Here is a 23077-nt window from a genome sequence, read left to right as displayed (position 1 = left end):
AAAAAACAAACACAATGTTTTTACACTTTAAAATCTACATGAATAACAGGATGAGAAAAGAAAGGATCTTGCAACACATTTGTGTACTATAATGTGTACTCTTCATTCACACAGGGTTAGGACACAGCTTCCATTACAGTAGGTGGTAAATCAACATGAAACCTTTAAATATTTTCTCACTAACTAAATGAGAGAGAGATATATAATACTTTAAGAGAAACACAAACATGTTGTATAAAAAATATCTCTTTATTAGCACATCCCAATAGCACAATATAATATTTCCAAGACCGTGAAATTCAACAGGCTAAAATATTCCTTATATGTTTTGAAACAGGCTGTGGTGCATCATGGGTAACGTAGTTAACAGATAAAAAGGACAATCATGGTCAAGTCGACATCCCCACATTCACAAGGAGGACTCAGCAAAGTGCACACAGGTGAGTGACAAACTCAATCAGGCTCCGTCATCAGCCCGAAGTTAAGAAAGGAGAAACGCGACAGAGGAAAGAGGCCTCTGACATCCAAAATAGCAGATTCACCTAAACACCCTTTCTACTAGTTGGGGTTTTGAATCTTTGACATCATTTAATTTTTTTATTTTTTATTTATGATTCATTGTTTCAAACAGTATTTAAGAACAGTGAGAACAAAAACAGAAGAGAAACATGAATTTAAAGGGGAGCACATCGTGAAGAATCTGTATCATTACATGCTTTTAACAGAACCTTCCTGCACCCTTCAACACCAGTCTGGTGTGGGTCTTTATAGAACCTACCTGTACCCTTCAACTCCAGTCTGATATGGGCCTTTATAGTACCTTCAACACCAGTCTGGTATGGGTCTTTATAGAACCTTCCTGTACCCTTCAAAAACAGTCTGGTATGGGTCTTTATAGAACCTTCCTGTACCCTTCAAAAACAGTCTGGTATGGGTCTTTATAGAACCTTCCTGTACCCTTCAAAAACAGTCTGATATGGGTCTTTATAGAACCTTCCTGTACCCTTCAAAAACAGTCTGGTATGGGTCTTTATAGAACCTTCCTGTACCCTTCAAAAACAGTCTGGTATGGGTCTTTATAGAACCTTCCTGTACCCTTCAACACCAGTCTGATATGGGTCTTTATAGAACCTTCCTGTACCCTTCAAAAACAGTCTGGTATGGGTCTTTATAGAACCTTCCTGTACCCTTCAACACCAGTCTGGTGTGGGTCTTTATAGAACCTTCCTGTACCCTTCAACACCAGTCTGGTATGGGTCTTTATAGTACCTTCAACACCAGTCTGGTATGGGTCTTTATAGTACCTTCAACACCAGTCTGATATGGGTCTTTATAGAACCTTCCTGTACCCTTCAAAAACAGTCTGGTATGGGTCTTTATAGAACCTTCCTGTACCCTTCAACACCAGTCTGATATGGGTCTTTATAGAACCTTCCTGTACCCTTCAACACCAGTCTGGTATGGGTCTTTATAGTACCTTCCAATACCCTTCAACACCAGTCTGGTATGGGTCTTTATAGTACCTTCAACACCAGTCTGGTGTGGGTCTTTATAAAACTTTCCTATACCCTTCAACAACAGTCTGGTATGGGTCTTTATAGTACCTTCCAATACCCTTCAACACCAGTCTGGTATGGGTCTTTATAGAACCTTCAACACCAGTCTGGTATGGGTCTTTACAGTACCTTCAACACCAGTCTGGTATGGGTCTTTACAGTACCTTCAACACCAGTCTGGTATGGGTCCTTACAGTTCCTTCAACACCAGTCTGGTATGGGTCTTTACAGTACCTTCAACACCAGTCTGGTATGGGTCCTTACTACCCTTCAACACCAGTCTGGTTTGGGTCTTTACAGTACCTTCAACACCAGTCTGGTATGGGTCTTTACAGTACCTTCAACACCAGTCTGGTATGGGTCTTTACAGTACTTTCAACACATCCCAATGATATGACTGTGAGGAGGGGGCATCCCAATGGCAACCTATTCTCCATATAGTTTACTTGTTTTGACCAGGGCTTGATAGTCCACTACATAGGGAATAGGGGGCCATGTAGTGTACTACATAGGGAATAGGGGGAATAGGGGGCCATGTATTGTACTACATAGGGAATAGGGGCCATGTATTGTACTACATAGGGAATAGGGGGCCATGTAGTGCACTACATAGGGAATAGGGGGCCATGTATTGTACTACATAGGGAATAGGGGGCCATGTAGTGTACTACATAGGGAATAGGGGACCATGTAGTGCACTATATAGGGAATAGGGGGCCATGTAGTGCACTATATAGGGAATAGGGGAACATGTAGTGTACTACATAGGGAATAGGGGGCCATGTAGTGTACTACATAGGGAATAGGGGGCCATGTATTGTACTACATAGGGAATAGGGGGCCATTTGGGACACATCATTAACTAATTATAAATATTAAAATACTTTAAACACATCTCATCTCAGGGTAGGAAGGGAAGCAGACAGCCCTGGCTGATTTGAAAAGCCCTGTGACAACATGCCAATTTCTTTCTCTTCAAATATTCAAAAAGTTAGCGAAAAAAAGAAACAAACTGCTTCAGTGGCAGTTCGTAGATAAATGAAATAATGTAATGGGTTAGAACTGCGAGGGCAGCAAGCTTTGAGCTGTGTGGATATATCAATCACAGGAGGAAGCTGGAACAGAGACAAATCAAACAGCTGTACAACACAAGCACAAAATCTGCAATATCTAACTACGTAAAATAAATATTCTCCATCTAGCTAGTTATCCATTCTGTGAACGTTGTCCGATTAGTGGGGACCAATCGTTGTCCGATTAGTCTACAGATAGAGTGCTTACGGTCTGCTGGGCTGGGTCAGACGGTCTCTCTCCCTCTCTGCCAGTCTGTCTGTCTGCCCAGAGCTGGGTCAGACGGTCTCTCTCCCTCTCTGCCGGTCCGTTCATCTACCCAGAGCTGGGTCAGACGGTCTCTCTCCCACCCTGCCAGTCCGTCTCTCTTCCCAGAGCTGGGTCAGACGGTCTCTCTCCCACCCTGCCAGTCCGTCTCTCTGCCCAGAGATGGGTCAGACGGTCTCTCTCCCACCCTGCCAGTCCGTCTCTCTGCCCAGAGCTGGGTCAGACGGTCTCTCTCCCTCTCTGCCAGTCCGTCTCTCTGCCCAGAGCTGGGTCAGACGGTCTCTCTCCCACCCTGCCAGTCCGTCTCTCTGCCCAGAGCTGGGTCAGACGGTCTCTCTCCCACCCTGCCAGTCCGTTCATCTACCCAGAGCTGGGTCAGGCGGTCTCTCTCCCACCCTGCCAGTCCGTTCATCTACCCAGAGCTGGGTCAGACGGTCTCTCTCCCTCTCTGCCAGTCCGTCTCTCTGCCCAGAGCTGGGTCAGACGGTCTCTCTCCCACCCTGCCAGTCCGTCTCTCTGCCCAGAGCTGGGTCAGACGGTCTCTCTCCCTCTCTGCCAGTCTGTCTGTCTGCCCAGAGCTGGGTCAGACGGTCTCTCTCCCTCTCTGCCAGTCTGTCTGTCTGCCCAGAGCTGGGTCAGACGGTCTCTCTCCCTCTCTGCCAGTCCGTCTCTCTGCCCAGAGCTGGGTCAGACGGTCTCTCTCCCACCCTGCCAGTCCGTCTCTCTGCCGAGAGCTGGGTCAGACGGTCTCTCTCCCTCTCTGCCAGTCTGTCTGTCTGCCCAGAGCTGGGTCAGACGGTCTCTCTCCCTCTCTGCCAGTCTGTCTGTCTGCCCAGAGCTGGGTCAGACGGTCTCTCTCCCACCCTGCCAGTCCGTCTCTCTGCCCAGAGCTGGGTCAGACGGTCTCTCTCCCACCCTGCCAGTCCGTCTCTCTGCCCAGAGCTGGGTCAGACGGTCTCTCTCCCACCCTGCCAGTCTGTTCATCTACCCAGAGCTGGGTCAGACGGTCTCTCTCCCACCCTGCCAGTCCGTCTGTCTGCCCAGAACTGGGTCAGACGGTCTCTCTCCCACCCTGCCAGTCCGTCTGTCTGCCCAGAGCTGGGTCAGACGGTCTCTCTCCCACCCTGCCAGTCCGTCTGTCTGCCCAGAGCTGGGTCAGACGGTCTCTCTCCCACCCTGCCAGTCCGTTCATCTACCCAGAGCTGGGTCAGACGGTCTCTCTCCCACCCTGCCAGTCCGTTCATCTGCCCAGAGCTGGGTCAGATGGTCTCTCTCCCACCCTGCCAGTCCGTTCATCTACCCAGAGCTGGGTCAGACGGTCTCTCTCCCACCCTGCCAGTCCGTTCATCTACCCAGAGCTGGGTCAGACGGTCTCTCTCCCACCCTGCCAGTCCGTTCATCTACCCAGAGCTGGGTCAGACGGTCTCTCTCCCACCCTGCCAGTCCGTTCATCTACCCAGAGCTGGGTCAGACGGTCTCTCTCCCACCCTGCCAGTCCGTTCATCTACCCAGAGCTGGATCAGGCGGTCTCTCTCCCACCCTGCCAGTCCGTTCATCTACCCAGAGCTGGGTCAGACGGTCTCTCTCCCACCCTGCCAGTCCGTCTGTCTGCCCAGAGCTGGTTCAGACGGTCTCTCTCCCACCCTGCCAGTCCGTTCATCTACCCAGAGCTGGGTCAGACGGTCTCTCTCCCACCCTGCCAGTCCGTTCATCTACCCAGAGCTGGGTCAGACGGTCTCTCTCCCACCCTGCCAGTCCGTTCATCTACCCAGAGCTGGGTCAGACGGTCTCTCTCCCACCCTGCCAGTCCGTTCATCTGCCCAGAGCTGGGTCAGATGGTCTCTCTCCCACCCTGCCAGTCCGTTCATCTGCCCAGAGCTGGGTCAGACGGTCTCTCTCCCACCCTGCCAGTCCGTTCATCTACCCAGAGCTGGGTCAGACGGTCTCTCTCCCCACCCTGCCAGTCCGTTCATCTACCCAGAGCTGGGTCAGACGGTCTCTCTCCCACCCTGCCAGTCCGTTCATCTACCCAGAGCTGGGTCAGACGGTCTCTCTCCCACCCTGCCAGTCCGTTCATCTACCCAGAGCTGGGTCAGACGGTCTCTCTCCCACCCTGCCAGTCCATTCATCTACCCAGAGCTGGGTCAGACGGTCTCTCTCCCACCCTGCCAGTCCGTTCATCTACCCAGAGCTGGATCAGACGGTCTCTCTCCCACCCTGCCAGTCCGTTCATCTACCCAGAGCTGGATCAGACGGTCTCTCTCCCACCCTGCCAGTCCGTTCATCTACCCAGAGCTGGATCAGGCGGTCTCTCTCCCACCCTGCCAGTCCATTCATCTACCCAGAGCTGGGTCAGACGGTCTCTCTCCCACCCTGCCAGTCCGTCTGTCTGCCCAGAGCTGGGTCAGACGGTCTCTCTCCCACCCTGCCAGTCCGTTCATCTACCCAGAGCTGGGTCAGACGGTCTCTCTCCCACCCTGCCAGTCCGTTCATCTGCCCAGAGCTGGGTCAGACGGTCTCTCTCCCACCCTGCCAGTCCGTTAATCTACCCAGAGCTGGGTCAGACGGTCTCTCTTCCACCCTGCCAGTCCGTCTGTCTGCCCAGAGCTGGGTCAGACGGTCTCTCTCCCACCCTGCTAGTCCGTTCATCTACCCAGAGCTGGGTCAGACGGTCTCTCTCCCACCCTGCCAGTCCGTTCATCTGCCCAGAGCTGGGTCAGACGGTCTCTCTCCCACCCTGCCAGTCCGTTCATCTACCCAGAGCTGGGTCAGACGGTCTCTCTCCCACCCTGCCAGTCCGTTCATCTACCCAGAGCTGGATCAGACGGTCTCTCTCCCACCCTGCCAGTCCGTTCATCTACCCAGAACTGGGTCAGACGGTCTCTCTCCCACCCTGCCAGTCCGTTCATCTACCCAGAGCTGGGTCAGACGGTCTCTCTCCCACCCTGCCAGTCCGTTCATCTACCCAGAGCTGGATCAGACGGTCTCTCTCCCACCCTGCCAGTCCGTTCATCTACCCAGAGCTGGGTCAGACGGTCTCTCTCCCACCCTGCCAGTCCGTTCATCTACCCAGAGCTGGGTCAGACGGTCTCTCTCCCACCCTGCCAGTCCGTTCATCTACCCAGAGCTGGATCAGACGGTCTCTCTCCCACCCTGCCAGTCCGTTCATCTACCCAGAGCTTTCATGTGTCTGTGTTTGAAACAGAATCCTTTTCCTCCTTCCAGAGAAATAACATCCATCTTCATTCGTTAGAAAAAAGGTTATCTTTGATCTCTCCCTCTCTCTTTCCATCTCTTTCTACATTCTTGTATACAGAAGATTTTTGGAGGGAATCAGATTTAAGCCAAACAAACACAATCTCTCCCTGTTTGACCCTGATTTCTGTTGGAGAAAAAAAATCTCTAATTTGGACTCATCAATCCAAAGGACAGATTTCCACCGGTCTAATGTCCATTGCTTGTGTTTCTTGGCCCAAGCAAGTCTCTTCTTCTTATTGGTGTCCTTTAGTAGTGGTTTCTTTGCAGCAATTCAACCATAAAGGCTTGATTCAAGCAGACTCCTCTGAATGGTTGATGTTGAGATGCGTCTGTTACTTGAATTCTGTGAAGCATTTATTTTGGCTTCAATCTGAGGCTAGTAACTCCAATGAACTTATCCTCTGCAGCAGAGGTAACTCTGGGTCTTCCTTTCCTGTGGCGGTCCTCATGAGAGACAGGTAACTCTAATGAACTCATCCTCTGCAGCAGAGGTAACTCTGGGTCTTCCTTTCCTGTGGCGGTCCTCATGAGAGACAGGTAACTCTAATGAACTTATCCTCTGCAGCAGAGGTAACTCTGGGTCTTCCTTTCCTGTGGCGGTCCTCATGAGAGACAGTTTCATCATAGCGCTTGATGGTTTTTTCAACTGCACTTGAAGAAACTTTCAAAGTTCTTGAAATGCTCTGTATACCACCCATACCTTGTCACAACACAACTGATTGGCTCAAATGCATTAAGAAGGAAGGACATTCCACAAATGAACTTTTAACAAGGCACACCTGTTAATTGAAATGCATTCCAGGTGACTACCTCATGAAGCTGGTTGAGAGAATGCCAAGAGTGTGAAAAGCTGTCATCAATGCAAAGGGTGGCTAAATTCTCAAATATAAAATGATTTAGATTTAGATTTTTTGGTTACTACATGATTCCATCTGTGTTATTTCATAGTTTTGATGTCTTCACTATTATTCTACAATGTAGAAAACAGTAAAAAAATAAAGAAAAACCCTTGAATGAGTAGGTGTGTTCACACCTTTGACTAGTACTGTATGTTTTCAATTAGTAAAATATCAACCCAGTGGGCCAAGCTGGTGGAAAGGACATCATTTGACCAGCTTCGTCTGCTGAGAACAACACATCAACTGATAAAAACAAATGAACAAATGTAAAACAGTAATGTTAAAGAGCAGTGTGAGGGACCATGTCATAGTAAAATAGGTTCATTTGTTACTCTGATGAGCCCTGTACCCTCCCAGATTTAAGGCCAATGTAAAGAGGATGGAGGGATGGAGGGTCTGACTGTCTCATAGGGTATAGGTGGTCTCACAGGGTATAGGCTGTCTCACAGGGTATAGGTTGTCTCACAGGGTATAGGTTGTCTCAGAGGGTATAGTCTGTCTCACATGGTATAGGTTATCTCAGAGGGTATAGGTTGTCTCAGAGGGTATAGGTTGTCTCAGAGGGTATAATCTGTCTCACATGGTATAGGTTGTCTCACAGGGCATAGTCTGTCTCAGAGGGTATAGGTTGTCTCAGAGGGTATAGGTTGTCTCACAGGGTATAGGTTATCTCAGAGGGTATAATCTGTCTCAAAGGGTATAGGTTGTCTCAGAGGGTATAGGTTGTCTCAGATAGTATAGTCTGTCTCACAAGGTATAGGTTGTCTCACAGGGTATAGTCTGTCTCAGAGGGTATATGTTGTCTCAGAGTGTATAGTCTGTCTCACAGGGTATAGGTTGTCAGACAGGGTATAGTTTGTCTCAGAGGGTATAGGTTGCCTCAGAGGGTATAGTCTGTCTCAGAGGGTGTAAGTTGTCTCAGAGGGTATAGTCTGTCTCAGATGGTATAGTCTATCTCAGAGGGTATAGGTTGTCTCAGAGGCTATAGTCTGTCTCAGAGGGTATAGGTTGTCTCAGAGGGTATAGGTTGTCTCAGAGGGTATAGTCTGTCTCACATGATATAGGTTGTCTCAGAGGGTATAGGTTGTCTCACAGGGCATAGTCTGTCTCAGAGGCTATAGGTTGTCTCACAGGGTATAAGTTGTCTCACAGGGTTTTAAGTTGTCTCACAGGGTATAGTCTGTCTCACAGGGTATAGGTTGTTTCAGAGGGTATAGTCTGTCTCACAGGGTATAGGATGTCTCACAGGGTTTTAAGTTGTCTCACAGGGTATAGTCTGTCTCACAGGGTATAAGTTGTCTCACAGGGTATAGTCTGTCTCACAGGGTATAAGTTGTCTCACAGGGTGTAGGTTGTTTCAGAGGGTATAGTCTGTCTCACAGGGTATAGTCTGTCTCACAGGGTATAGTCTGTCTCACAGGGTATAGTCTGTCTCACAGGGTATAGGTTGTTTCAGAGGGTATAGGCTGTCTCACAGGGTATAGTCTGTCTCACAGGGTATAGTCTGTCTCACAGGGTATAGGTTGTTTCAGAGGGTATAGGCTGTCTCACAGGGTATAGTCTGTCTCACAGGGTATAAGTTGTCTCACAGGGTATAGGTTGTTTCAGAGGGTATAGGCTGTCTAAGGTAGCTTCAGAAGACTGTTGCATATAGTAAGAAAACAAATATTGTCTCCATTGATAGGTGCGCCTATGCAGTTAGTACAGGATTGTCTCCATCGCTTCAGTCCTTCATAAAGGAAATAAAACATTAGTTTATAATATATCTAAACAGACACAAGCAAGTCCATCATCCAAGCAAACTGAAACATGGACCAGAGTTCTCTCCACAGTCAGGAGGGAGGTCAAACAAAATAGAGATATGTCATACCGACATACCTCTCTCTCTCCTGACTCCTTCTTCAAGAGCAGCAGATCTCTCTCTCTCTGTCTCTCTCTCTCTCTCTGTCTCTCTCTCTCTGTGTATACGTGAAGAGAGCACCTCTCCTGTTGTAAATATCAGAGGTGCTCTACACGTGGAAACAACTCCCTCTGACTATCCAGGCTCCACTCCCCTCTCCTCTCTCACCCACTCTATCTCTGTCTCGGTTTCCGCGTCTCCTCCCTACAGCATCTTGGCACCGCTATAAGAGTGTCCTCTCCTCTGGACTGTTCAATCAAAGGTTTAACTCCCCACTGAAAGACTAAGGGCCGTCCCAAATGGCCACCTACCCCTATACAGCACACTAGTTTAGACCAGGGCCCATGGTGCACTATATAGGGAATAGGGTGCCAATTGAGACGTAGACTCATATTCCGAATCCCATCTTTCCCAGAAACCCTTTGTGGGAGTCGGGGCCCCGCCACTAAGGGTTCTGGCTGGACGTTTTGGACGTAAACAAGATCAATGAAACAGGAAGCACATCATCACAGCAAACCCTCCTCGTCTTAAAGCCACAAAGCAGCAGAGGAAGAGGAACCGACAATATCATCGACAGAAGGAAACTTCGGTGCCTTTTCTGCACTTTTTTTTTTGCTCTTAATGTTGTTGTTTTTTTAAATTTAAATTTTCCTTCAGAGACAGCAGATTCCCAAACAGAGGCCCAGTCGGACCAGATCGATCCGTCATGACATCATCTGAGGGTGTCTATAGATATCTGAGGGCAGGTGTTCCGTCTGGTTCAGCCCGCCCAGTCACAGTACTGTCTCTCTGTCTGTCTGTCTCTGTGTCAAACATAGTCAGCACTGGGAGCCTCGATGCTCATCCTCCTTCTCCAGCCTGATAGACAGCATGGGCTCCATTGGAGGTGCGGAGGGTCCTGCCAGCCCCAACCCAGACAGAGGCCCTCTGTCGGGGTAGTGGGTCGACATAACCCCCCCAGGCCCGGGATAGTGGTTGTGGTTAGGCCCAGGGCCGTAGTGAGAGCTGTGGTAGTGGGCACTCTGGTAGGACACTGAGTGCTGGCTGTTCTTCTTGGCTGCTAGTTGATAGCGGTGACAACAGAGAACCACGACCAGAGTGAATGATGCCAGGAGCAACAGAGCCCCAACGCCGGCCATTACATAATACCAGAAGGGGGGGATGGGCTGCACTGACACCTCTGTGTCTACTGTGGGCTCACTGGCACCAGGAAGAGCTCCCCCTGGTGGTAGAGCAGAGACACACAGAGAGTTGGCTTGGGAGGCAGAGATGAAGGCAGGGCAGGCATGCAGCAAAGTGCAGACCCTTCTGTCTTTTAATAAGGCACAATATATAGATTTATTTCTGTATTTAAAAAATTATAATTTTACAAACAAAACAGACATGTACTGAACATAAACAAGCAGAGGCTCATGCTTCTGCCATTGCTGAGGTTGGACTTTGTTTGATAAAATGCATTGCAAAGCCAGGTTTATGCAGCTATAATTTTGGTGATTATCAATCGTTCTTTGTGGAGAGCAGCAAGCAGGTTTTATATGGCAGATTGGGACTATGACATAACCTGAGGAATAGTTCATCAATTATATAGCCTGATGAATAGTTAATCCATTATATAGCCTAATGAATAGGTAATCGATTATATAGCCTGAGGAATAGGTAATCCATTATATAGCCTAATGAATAGTTAATCCATTATATAGCCTAATGAATAGTTCATCAATTATATAGCCTGATGAATAGTTAATCCATTATATAGCCCAATGAATAGGTAATCCATTAAATAACCTGAGGAATAGGTAATCCATTATATAGCCTGATGAATAGTTAATCCATTATATAGCCCAATGAATATGTAATCCATTATATAGCCTGAGGAATAGGAAATCCATTATATAGCCTGATGAATAGGTAATCCATTATATAGCCTGAGGAATAGGTTATACTCTATATAGCCTGAGGAATGGGAATTGATGGGAAATGATGTAAATATATCACTAGCCACTTTAAACAATGCTACCTTATATAATGTTACTTACCCTACATTATTCATCTCATATGCATACGTAGATACTGTACTCTATATCATCGACTGCATCCTTATGTAATACATGTATCACTAGCCACTTTAACTACGCCACTTGGTTTACATACTCATCTCATATGTATATACTGTACTCAATATCATCTACTGTATCTTGCCTATGCTGCTCTGTACCATCACTCATTCATATATCCTTATGTACATATTCTTTATCCCCTTACACTGTGTATAAGACAGTAGTTTTTTTGGAATTGTTAGTTAGATTACTTGTTCGTTATTACTGCATTGTCGGAACTAGAAGCACAAGCATTTCGCTACACTCGCATTAACATCTGCTAACCATGTGTATGTGACAAATAAAATTTGATTTGATTTGATTTGAATAGTTAATCAATTATATAGCCTGATGAATAGTTAATCCATTATATAGCCTAATGAATAGGTAATCCATTATATAGCCTGAGGAATAGGTTATACTCTATATAGCCTGAGGAATGGTTCATCAATTATATAGCCTGATGAATAGTTAATCCATTATATAGCCCAATGAATAGGTAATCAATTATATAGCCTGAGGAATAGTTAATCCATTATATAGCCTGATGAATAGGTAATCCATTATATAGCCTGAGGAATAGGTAATCCACTATATAGCCTGAGGAATAGGTTATCCATTATATAGCCCAATGAATAGGTAATCCATTATATAACCTGAGGAATAGGTAATCCATTATATAGCCTGATGAATAGTTAATCCATTATATAGCCCAATGAATATGTAATCCATTATATAGCCTGAGGAATAGGAAATCCATTATATAGCCTGATGAATAGTTAATCCATTATATAGCCCAATGAATAGGTAATCAATTATATAGCCTGAGGAATAGGTTATCCACTATATAACCTGAGGAACAGGTAATCCATTATATAGCCTGAGGAATAGTTAATCCATTATATAGCCTGAAGAATAGGTAATCCATTATATAGCCTGAGGAATAATTAATCCATTATATAGCCTGATGAATAGGTAATCCATTATATAGCCTGATGAATAGTTTATCCATTATATAGCCTGAGGAATAGGTAATCCATTATATAGCCTGAGGAATAATTAATCCATTATATAGCCTGATGAATAGGTAATCCATTATATAGCCTGATGAATAGTTAATCCATTATATAGCCCAATGAATAGGTAATCCATTATATAGCCTGATGAATAGTTAATCCATTATATAGCCTGATGAATAGGTCATCCATTATATAGCCTGAGGAATAGGTAATCCATTATATAGCTTGAGGAATAGGTCATCCATGATATAGCCTGAGGAATAGTTAATCCATTATATAGCCTGATGAATAGGTCATCCATTATATAGCCTGAGGAATAGGTAATCCATTATATAGCCTGAGGAATAGGTAATCCATTATATAGCCTGATGAATAGTTAATCCATTATATAGCCTGAGGAATAGGTTATCCACTATATAACCTGATGAATAGGTAATCCATGATATAGCCTGCAATAAAGGCTTGTTTGGTCATTTCAATATAATTGTTTAACCTGCCAAATACTGAATACACTGGACGGAATTCAAACAAGAGAAAATCCGGCTACAAAGTCAAAACAACCTCTTCAGGTGTTATCACAGATCATAGCTTTGATTAGAGGTATTTCAGGTGTTATTACAGATCATAGCTTTGACGTATTTCAGATTTGATCATACATCAGAGCTTTGATTTTACGTTTTTCAGGTGTTATCTTCGATCATAGCTTTGAGTTGAGGTCTTTCAGTTGTTATCATCGATCTTAACTTTGATTTGAAAGCTCTAGTCTGAGAGTGCACTGTTTGAATCTAAGATTGTGCCCCTTTGGAGAGACAGCTTTCCAGGACCATATTTGACCTCAACTCAGCTGTCTGCCTAATTGAAAGACTAGAAAGATAGGAGGGAGATAGTCTATTGCAGAACAGAGGGAGATAGTTAGCTCTACTGTCTATTACAGAACAGGAGGGAGATAGTTAGCTCTACTGTCTCGGAGAGAACAGGAGGGAGATAGTTAGCTCTACTGTCTGGGAGAGAACAGGAGGGAGATAGATAGCTCTACTGTCTATTACAGAACAGGAGGGAGATAGTTAGCTCTACTGTCTGGGAGAGAACAGGAGGGAGATAGTTAGCTCTACTGTCTGGGAGGGAACAGGAGGGAGATAGTTAGCTCTACTGTCTATTACAGAACAGGAGGGAGATAGTTAGCTCTACTGTCTATTACAGAACAGGAGGGAGATAGTTAGCTCTACTGTCTGGGAGAGAACAGGAGGGAGTTAGTTAGCTCTACTGTCTGGGAGGGAACAGAGGGAGATAGTTAGCTCTACTGTCTGGGAGGGAACAGGAGGGAGATAGTTAGCTCTACTGTCTGGGAGGGAACAGGAGGGAGATAGTTAGCTCTACTGTCTGGGAGAGAACAGGAGGGAGATAGTTAGCTCTACTGTCTGGGAGGGAACAGAGGGAGTTAGTTAGCTCTACTGTCTGGGAGGGAACAGAGGGAGTTAGTTAGCTCTACTGTCTGGGAGGGAACAGAGGGAGATATTTAGCTCTACTGTCTGGGAGAGAACAGGAGGGAGTTAGTTAGCGCTACTGTCTGGGAGAGAACAGGAGGGAGTTAGTTAGCGCTACTGTCTATTACAGAACAGGAGGGAGTTAGTTAGCTCTACTGTCTGGGAGGGAACAGAGGGAGATATTTAGCTCTACTGTCTGGGAGAGAACAGGAGGGAGATAGTTAGCTCTACTGTCTGGGGGGGAACAGGAGGGAGATAGTTAGCTCTACTGTCTATTACAGAACAGGAGGGAGATAGATAGCTCTACTGTCTATTACAGAACAGGAGGGAGATAGTTAGCTCTACTGTCTGGGAGAGAACAGGAGGGAGATAGTTAGCTCTACTGTCTGGGGGGGAGGGAGATAGTTAGCTCTACTGTCTAACAGGAGGGAGATAGTTAGCTCTACTGTCTATTACAGAACAGGAGGGAGATAGTTAGCTCTACTGTCTATTACAGAACAGGAGGGAGATAGATAGCTCTACTGTCTGGGGGGGAACAGGAGGGAGATAGATAGCTCTACTGTCTGGGAGGGAACAGGAGGGAGATCACATCCGTCATCATGAAGTGCTTTGAGAGACTAGTCAAGGACCATATCACCTCCACCCTACCTGACACCCTAGACCCACTCCAATTTGCTTACCGCCCAAATAGGTCCACAGACGATGCAATCTCAACCACACTGCACACTGCCCTGACCCATCTGGACAAGAGGAATACCTATGTGAGAAAGCTGTTCATCGACTACAGCTCGGCATTCAACACCATAGTACCCTCCAAGCTCGTCATCAAGCTCGAGACCCTGGGTCTCGACCCCGCCCTGTGCAACTGGGTACTGGACTTCCTGATGGGCCGCCCCCAGGTGGTGAGGGTAGGCAACAACATCTCCTCCCCGCTGATCCTCAACACTGGGGCCCCACAAGGGTGCGTTCTGAGCCCTCTCCTGTAGTCCCTGTTCACCCACGACTGCGTGGCCACGCACGCCTCCAACTCAATCATCAAGTTTGCGGACGACACAACAGTGGTAGGCTTGATTACCAAGAACGACGAGACGGCCTACAGGGAGGAGGTGAGGGCCCTCGGAGTGTGGTGTCAGGAAAATAACCTCACACTCAACGTCAACAAAACTAAGGAGATGATTGTGGACTTCAGGAAACAGCAGAGGGAACACCCCCTATCCACATCGATGGAACAGTAGTGGAGAGGGTAGCAAGTTTTAAGTTCCTCGGCACACACATCACAGACAAACTGAATTGGTCCACTCACACAGACAGCATCGTGAAGAAGGCGCAGCAGCGCCTCTTCAACCTCAGGAGGCTGAAGAAATTTGGCTTGTCACCAAAAGCACTCACAAACTTCTACAGATGCACAATCGAGAGCATCCTGGCGGGCTGTATCACCGCCTGGTACGGTAACTGCTCCGCCCTCAACCGTAAGGCTCTCCAGAGGGTAGTGAGGTCTGCACAACGCATCACCGGGGCAAACTACCTGCCCTCCAGGACACCTACACCACCCGATGTTACAGGAAGGCCATAAAGATCATCAAGGACATCAACCACCCGAGCCACTGCCTGTTCACCCCGCTATCATCCAGAAGGCGAGGTCAGTACAGGTGCATCAAAGCTGGGACCGAGAGACTGAAAAACAGCTTCTATCTCAAGGCCATCAGACTGTTAAACAGCCACCACTAACATTGAGTGGCTGCTGCCAACACACTGTCAATGACACTGACTCAACTCCAGCCACTTTAATCATGGGAATTGATGGGAAATGATGTAAATATATCACTAGCCACTTTAAACAATGCTACCTTATATAATGTTACATACCCTACATTATTTATCTCATATGTATACGTATATACTGTACTCTATATCATCGACTGCATCCTTATGTAATACATGTATCACTAGCCACTTTAACTATGCCACTTGGTTTACATACTCATCTCATATGTATATACTGTACTCAATATCATCTACTGTATCTTGCCTATGCTGCTCTGTACCGTCACTCATTCATATATCCTTATGTACATATTCTTTATCCCCTTACACTGTGTATAAGACAGTAGTTTTGGAATTGTTAGTTAGATTACTTGTTGGTTATTACTGCATTGTCGGAACTAGAAGCACAAGCATTTCGCTACACTCGCATTAACATCTGCTAACCATGTGTATGTGACAAATAAAATTTGATTTGATTTGATTTGAGATAGTTAGCTCTACTGTCTGGGAGAGAACAGGAGGGAGATAGTTAGCTCTACTGTCTGGGGGGGAACAGGAGGGAGATAGTTAGCTCTACTGTCTATTACAGAACAGGAGGGAGATAGATAGCTCTACTGTCTGGGAGAGAACAGGAGGGAGATAGTTAGCTCTACTGTCTGGGAGGGAACAGAGGGAGATATTTAGCTCTACTGTCTATTACAGAACAGGAGGGAGATAGATAGCTCTACTGTCTGGGGGAACAGGAGGGAGATAGTTAGCTCTACTGTCTATTACAGAACAGGAGGGAGATAGATAGCTCTACTGTCTGGGAGGGAACAGAGGGAGATATTTAGCTCTACTGTCTATTACAGAACAGGAGGGAGATAGATAGCTCTACTGTCTGGGAGGGAACAGGAGGGAGATAGTTAGCTCTACTGTCTGGGAGGGAACAGGAGGGAGATAGTTAGCTCTACTGTCTGGGAGGGAACAGGAGGGAGATAGTTAGCTCTACTGTCTGGGAGGGAACAGAGGGAGATAGTTAGCTCTACTGTCTGGGAGGGAACAGGAGATGCAGAGGAAGACAGACAGAGAGCCAGAGAGAGAGAGAGACAGAGAGAGAGAGACAGAGAGAGAGAGAGACAGAGAGAGAGGGAGAGAGAGAGGGACAGAGAGAGAGGAAGTAACAATCAGATGAGCTCCTGCATTTTTCAGCATTTTCTTTAAAAAAGATAGATTAGGAGTTAGATAAACTTAGATTTTTTGTCAGGAACACATACTGGATTCTACCCTCTACAACATAACCCCTACTTCAAATCAAAACTTAAAACCTACAACCTGATTTTGGATGGAATTACGGAATCACCTGGAAGGTTCACAACTACCAAGATTTGTTTCTCTATACAGCAAATTCTCTGGAAAACAACAGAAACCTGAAAACACCATCCAACCTGGAACTGAGTGAGTAATGCTTAGTCTGAAACTGTATATATTTTTTTTTTTCCAAAAGCCAAGAAGAAAAATACACAACATTACTTTATAAGGATTTCTAACTCTAATTCTAACATAATTCTGCCAAGCTTGATACAGCTTCAAATAGCACTGACGTGTCAAGTGAGAGGTGTCAAAGCTCATTAGCCCAACAATGGCAGGAGAGTCACACAGTCTACCCCAACCAAATGGAGAGGCCTTAGAAGCTCCCTCCCGCTGTTCAGAGGTAATTAAAATACAGTACCCTGTGCATGTAAAGAATGATAAGTCAAGAAAAGAGTACAAAATGAAGCTCCTTATGGAAAATCAAGAGACACTTTTTGCTGACTATTACAAAAATGGGAACATCAGCAACCTTATCTTCCACACAAACCATCCCCTGGCATGGCACAGTGCTATATTAGCACACTACCCCTCTGTTACGAGAGGGGGGATTAACGAGGGGTGGAAACTCAGAATACTTGACAACGAGGACTCTGAGTTAAGTAATATAAATATCTATAAGTCCGGAACAGTGATGGTACAACGTAACCACAAACAGTTTCAGCTGGACTTTCACCTAATCAAAGAACTAGCCCAGCAGGAGAAACTCTCCCTTGATAAAGATACCCCCACCCCGAGAGGATCAGACCAGACCTCTTCATTATGTAACCCCACAGATGAGCAACCCCCAGCGGAGGGTCAACCTCCCAGCACAGATTACCACTCCCTCATTGAAATGAAGGACAACTTCACCCAGCTGGAGATAAGGCAGGTGGAGCTGGAACAGCAGGTGATTACACTTCAGTCAGCACAGACCCAGACAACAGTCCAGCACAACAGCCCCTTAACCAGACCCGGAGAGCTGGAGGTGGACAGAGACATATCTGCACTTTGGACAGTGGTGAGACAAATACAACAGGAGAAAGAGGAGCAGAACAGAGCACTAGAGGAGAGTATCAGACTGCTGGTGGAGGAGAGGTTGAGGGGAATGGAGGAGAGGGTGAGGGGGATGGAGGAGAAGTTGAGGGGGACGGAGTGTGACAGAGAACAACCCACTAGAGAGGTGGCCACCCCCACAGAGAAGCCAGCAGAACAGCCCACCTCAGCACCCAACAAAAGTCTCGACACCACAGCAGAACAGTCCACACCAGACCCTGACCATAGAGTCGACATCACAGCACAACAGACAAATGAAGAACCCCAAGCCCAGAGGCTCTCACCCCCTCTGAGCACCCCCCCTGTCAGCCACCCTGATAGCCCTTCTGACAACCCCCCACACCCACTGAGGACAAACACAAGACACAGATTGTACTACTTATGGACTCAAATGGGAAATATATAGAAGAAAAAAACTTTTTCCCAAACACAGTGTGTCTAAACTCTGGTGTCCAAACACCCAGCGCGCCCTAGACCTTCTGTCTGAGGCCAAACTAGGCTCACCCAGCCACATAATAATACACACAGGCACAAACGACCTGAGAGCACAGCAGGAAAGAGTGGCCACAGCACTGAAGGGAGTGATTGAAAAGGCTTCTTCTACTTTCCCCAACGCACAAGTGGTTATCTCCACCCTGCTACCACGAAAAGACTTCCACCCCGCCACAATACAGCGGGTAAATGCAAGTATTTCCCGTGACTGTGCCTCAAAACCAAACGTTTTCCTGGCCCACCACTCCACCCTGGACTTGAACAGCCTCTATGACCAGGTCCACCTCTACAAGGCAGCAGTGCCTACCTTTGCCCGGACTCTAAAGGACATCGCTCTCAAACGTATCCCCAACACTCCACACAGGAGCAACAGATCAATAGACACCCCACCCAGACCAGCGAGACACCCTCCCAGATCTGCAGGACCTCCCCCTGGACCTACACATAGAGGACCCACGCCAAGAGGAATTACATCCAGACCACAGTACACCCAGACACATCCACACCCCCATCCCAACCAATCAACACCCCCCCACGTCAACCATGCCCACACTCCATTTAGGCCCCCTCAGATCAGACCTATGCCACTCCTGCCCACCCCATGCACCCCACCCCCGCAAAGAGGGCCTCAACATGGAAGCCACACATACGCCCAGGTAGTGAGCGGGCAAACAGTCCCAACCCCCACTCTCACACTCGCCCAAGCCAATGGCATGTACCAGATGCTCAGCAGGCTCTGCTCACACTTACTGGCCTGAGGCTAAACCACGACCAACAACATTGGACACTCTATGGAACAAAAAGCCTTCACTATATTATCCTGGAATATCCAAGGCCTGAGGTCATCTGCCTTTGGCCTAAAGAGCAGAAACCCGGACTTCACCAAAGAAATCGGTAATACAGACATTGTCATCCTGCAAGAAACCTGGTATAGAGGAGATGGACCCACTGGTTGCCCTCTAGGTTACAGAGAGCTGGTAGTCCCATCCACCAAACTACCAGGTGTGAAACAGGGAAGGGACTCAGGGGGTATGCTAATTTGGTATAGAGCAGACCTAACTCACTCCATTAAATTAATCAAAACAGGAACATTCTACATTTGGCTAGAAATTCAAAAAGAAATTATCCTAACAGAGAAAAATGTCCTCCTGTGTGCTACCTATATCCCCCACTAGAATCCCCATATTTTAATGAAGACAGCTTCTCCATCCTGGAGGGGGAAATCAATAATTTCCAGGCCCAGGGACATGTACTAGTCTGTGGTGACCTAAATGCCAGAACCGGACAAGAACCTGACACCCTCAGCACACAGGGGGACAAACACCTGCCTGGAGGTGACAGCATTCCCTCCCCCATATGCCCCCCTAGGCACAACTATGACAACATAACCAACAAAAACGGGTCACAACTCCTGCAGCTCTGTCGCACGCTGGGTATGTACATAGTCAACGGTAGGCTTCGAGGGGACTCCTATGGTAGGTACACCTATAGCTCATCTCTTGGCAGTAGTACTGTAGACTACTTTATCACTGACCTCAACCCAGAGTCTCTCAGAGCGTTCACAGTCAGCCCACTGACACCCCTATCAGACCACAGCAAAATCACAGTCTACTTAAACAGAGCAATACTCAATCATGAGGCATCAAAGCCAAAGGAACTGAGTAACATTAAGAAATGCTATAGATGGAAGGAATGCAGTTTGGAAACCTACCAAAAAACAATTAGGCAACAACAAATTCAATCCCTCTTAGACAATTTCCTGGGTAAAACGTTCCACTGTAATAGTGAAGGTGTAAACTTGGCAGTAGAAAATCTTAACAGTATATTTGACCTCTCAGCTTCCCTATCAAATCTAAAAATCTCAAATAGAAAACCGAAGAAAATTAACAATAATGACAAATGGTTTGATGAAGAATGCAAAAATCTAAGAAAGAAATTGAGAAACCTGTCCAACCAAAAACATAGAGACCCGGAAAACCTGAGTCTACGCCTTCACTATGGTGAATCACTAAAACAATACAGAAATACACTACGGAAAAAGAAGGAACAGCATGTCAGAAATCAGCTCAATGCAATTGAAGAATCCATAGACTCTAACCACTTCTGGGAAAATTGGAAAACACTAAACAAACAACAACACGAAGAATTATCTATCCAAAATGGAGATGTATGGGTAAACCACTTCTCCAATCTCTTTGGCTCTATAACAAAGAATAAAGAGCAAAAACATATACATGATCAAATACAGATCTTAGAATCAACTATTAAAGACTACCAGAACCCACTGGATTCTCCAATTACCTTGAACGAGTTACAGGACAAAATAAAAACCCTCCAACCCAAAAAGGCCTGTGGTGTTGATGGTATCCTAAATGAAATGATCAAATATACAGACAACAAATTCCAATTGGCTATACTAAAACTCTTTAACATCATACTTAGCTCTGGCATCTTCCCCAATATTTGGAACCAAGGACTGATCACCCCAATCCACAAAAGTGGAGACAAATTTGACCCCAATAACTACCGTGGAATATGTGTCAACAGTAACCTTGGGAAAATCCTCTGCATTATTATTAACAGCAGACTCGTACATTTCCTCAATGAAAACAATGTACTGAGCAAATGTCAAATTGGCTTTTTACCAAATTACCGTACAACAGACCATGTATTCACCCTGCACACCCTAATTGACAACCAAACAAACCAAAACAAAGGCAAAGTCTTCTCATGCTTTGTTGATTTCAAAAAGCCTTCGACTCAATCTGGCATGAGGGTCTGCTATACAAACTGATGGAAAGTGGTGTTGGGGGTAAAACATACGACATTATAAAATCCATGTACACAAACAACAAGTGTGCGGTTAAAATTGGCAAAAAACACACACATTTCTTCACACAGGGTCGTGGGGTTAGACAGGGATGCAGCTTAAGCCCCACCCTCTTCAACATATATATCAACGAATTGGCGAGGGCACTAGAAAAGTCTGCAGCACCCGGCCTCCCCTGCTAGAATCCGAAGTCAAATGTCTGCTGTTTGCTGATGATCTGGTGCTTCTGTCACCAACCAAGGAGGGCCTACAGCAGCACCTAGATCTTATGCACAGATTCTGTCAGACCTGGGCCCTGACAGTAAATCTCAGTAAGACCAAAATAATGGTGTTCCAAAAAGGTCCAGTCACCAGGACCACAAATACAAATTCCATCTAGACACTGTTGCCCTAGAGCACACAAAAACTATACATACCTTGGCCTAAACATCAGCACCACAGGTAACTTCCACAAAGCTGTGAACGATCTGAGAGACAAGGCAAGAAGGGCATTCTATGCCATCAAAAGAAACATAAATTTCAACATACCAATTAGGATCTGGCTAAAAATACTTGAATCAGTCATAGAGCCCATTGCCCTTTATGGTTGTGAGGTCTGGGGTCCGCTCACCAACCAAGACTTCACAAAATGGGACAAACACCAAATTGAGACTCTGCACGCAGAATTCTGCAAAAATATCCTCCGTGTACAACGTAGAACACCAAATAATGCATGCAGAGCAGAATTAGGCCGATACCCACTAATTATCAAAATCCAGAAAAGAGCTGTTAAATTCTACAACCACCTAAAAGGAAGCGATTCACAAAGCTTCCATAACAAAGCCATCACCTACAGAGAGATGAACCTGGAGAAGAGTCCCTAAGCAAGCTGGTCCTGGGGCTCTGTTCACAAACACAAACACACACTACAGAGCCCCAGGACAGCAGCACAATTAGACCCAACCAAATCATGAGAAAACAAAAAGATAACTACTTAACACATTGGAAAGAATTAACAAAAAAACAGAGCAAACTAGAATGCTATTTGGCCCTACACAGAGAGTACACAGCGGCAGAATACCTGACCACTGTGACTGACCCAAAATTAAGGAAAGCCTTGACTATGTACAGACTCAGTGAGCATAGCCTTGCTATTGAGAAAGGCCGCCGTAGGCAGACATGGCTCTCAAGAGAAGACAGGCTATGTGCTCACTGCCCACAAAATGAGGTGGAAACTGAGCTGCACTTCCTAACCTCCTGCCCAATGTATGACCATATTAGAGAGACATATTTCCCTCAGATTACACAGATCCACAAAGAATTTGAAAACAAATCCAATTTTGAAAAACTCCCATATCTACTGGGTGAAATTCCACAGTGTGCCATCACAGCAGCAAGATTTGTGACCTGTTGCCACGAGAAAAGGGCAACCAGTGAAGAACAAACACCATTGTAAATACAACCCATATTTATGCTTATTTATTTTATCTTGTGTCCTTTAGCCATTTGTACATTGTTAGAACACTGTATATATATATATAATATGACATTTGTAATATCTTTACTGTTTTGAAACTTCTGTATGTGTAATGTTTACTGTTAATTTTTGTTGTTTTTCACTTTATATATTCACTTTGTATGTTGTCTACCTCACTTGCTTTGGCAATGTTAACACATGTTTCCCATGCCAATAAAGCCCTTGAATTGAATTGAATTGAATTGATAGTTAGCTCTACTGTCTGGGAGAGAACAGGAGGGAGATAGTTAGCTCTACTGTCTGGGAGAGAACAGGAGGGAGATAGTTAGCTCTACTGTCTGGGAGAGAACAGGAGGGAGATAGTTAGCTCTACTGTCTGGGAGAGAACAGGAGGGAGATAGTTAGCTCTACTGTCTGGGAGGGAACAGAGGGAGATAGATAGCTCTACTGTCTGGGAGGGAACAGAGGGAGATAGTTAGCTCTACTGTCTGGGAGGGAACAGAGGGAGATGGATCTGGGAGTGAATTCTAAGTGGTAATTTTCAGACAGGATTTCCCCGTTCTGTTTTCTTACATGAATGGTTGTCTGCCAGTCCCGTCT

At 46.0% G+C, this 23077-nt stretch overlaps 1 protein-coding gene and 1 long non-coding RNA gene across 4 annotated transcripts in view; both read right to left on the bottom strand.

The window, feature by feature from the left end:
- The window catches only part of nrp2b (neuropilin 2b), a 232944-nt gene that overhangs the window by 14724 nt on the left and 195143 nt on the right, over positions 1–23077 (bottom strand). The window contains exon 17 of one of the 3 annotated variants that reach the window (XM_042306811.1): positions 7142–10173. The exons of the other annotated variants lie outside the window; for them this stretch is intronic. Coding sequence (XP_042162745.1) covers positions 9770–10173 — 404 coding nt within the window. The 3' untranslated portion in view covers positions 7142–9769. Of the gene's footprint in view, positions 1–7141; positions 10174–23077 lie in introns of those variants that run through there. 3 annotated transcript variants of the gene reach the window in all.
- Positions 229–2098, bottom strand: LOC121841012. The gene is made up of 2 exons (XR_006080052.1): positions 1686–2098; positions 229–1650 (listed from the first exon to the last, which is right to left on the bottom strand). It is a non-coding gene; the product is annotated as an uncharacterized LOC121841012 (long non-coding RNA).

This window comes from Oncorhynchus tshawytscha, linkage group LG26 (genome assembly GCF_018296145.1).
Source record: "Oncorhynchus tshawytscha isolate Ot180627B linkage group LG26, Otsh_v2.0, whole genome shotgun sequence".
Classification (NCBI taxonomy): Eukaryota; Metazoa; Chordata; class Actinopteri; order Salmoniformes; family Salmonidae; genus Oncorhynchus; species Oncorhynchus tshawytscha.
Note: the sequence above shows the minus strand (reverse complement) of the source record. Positions and strands in the feature narration are given on the sequence as shown.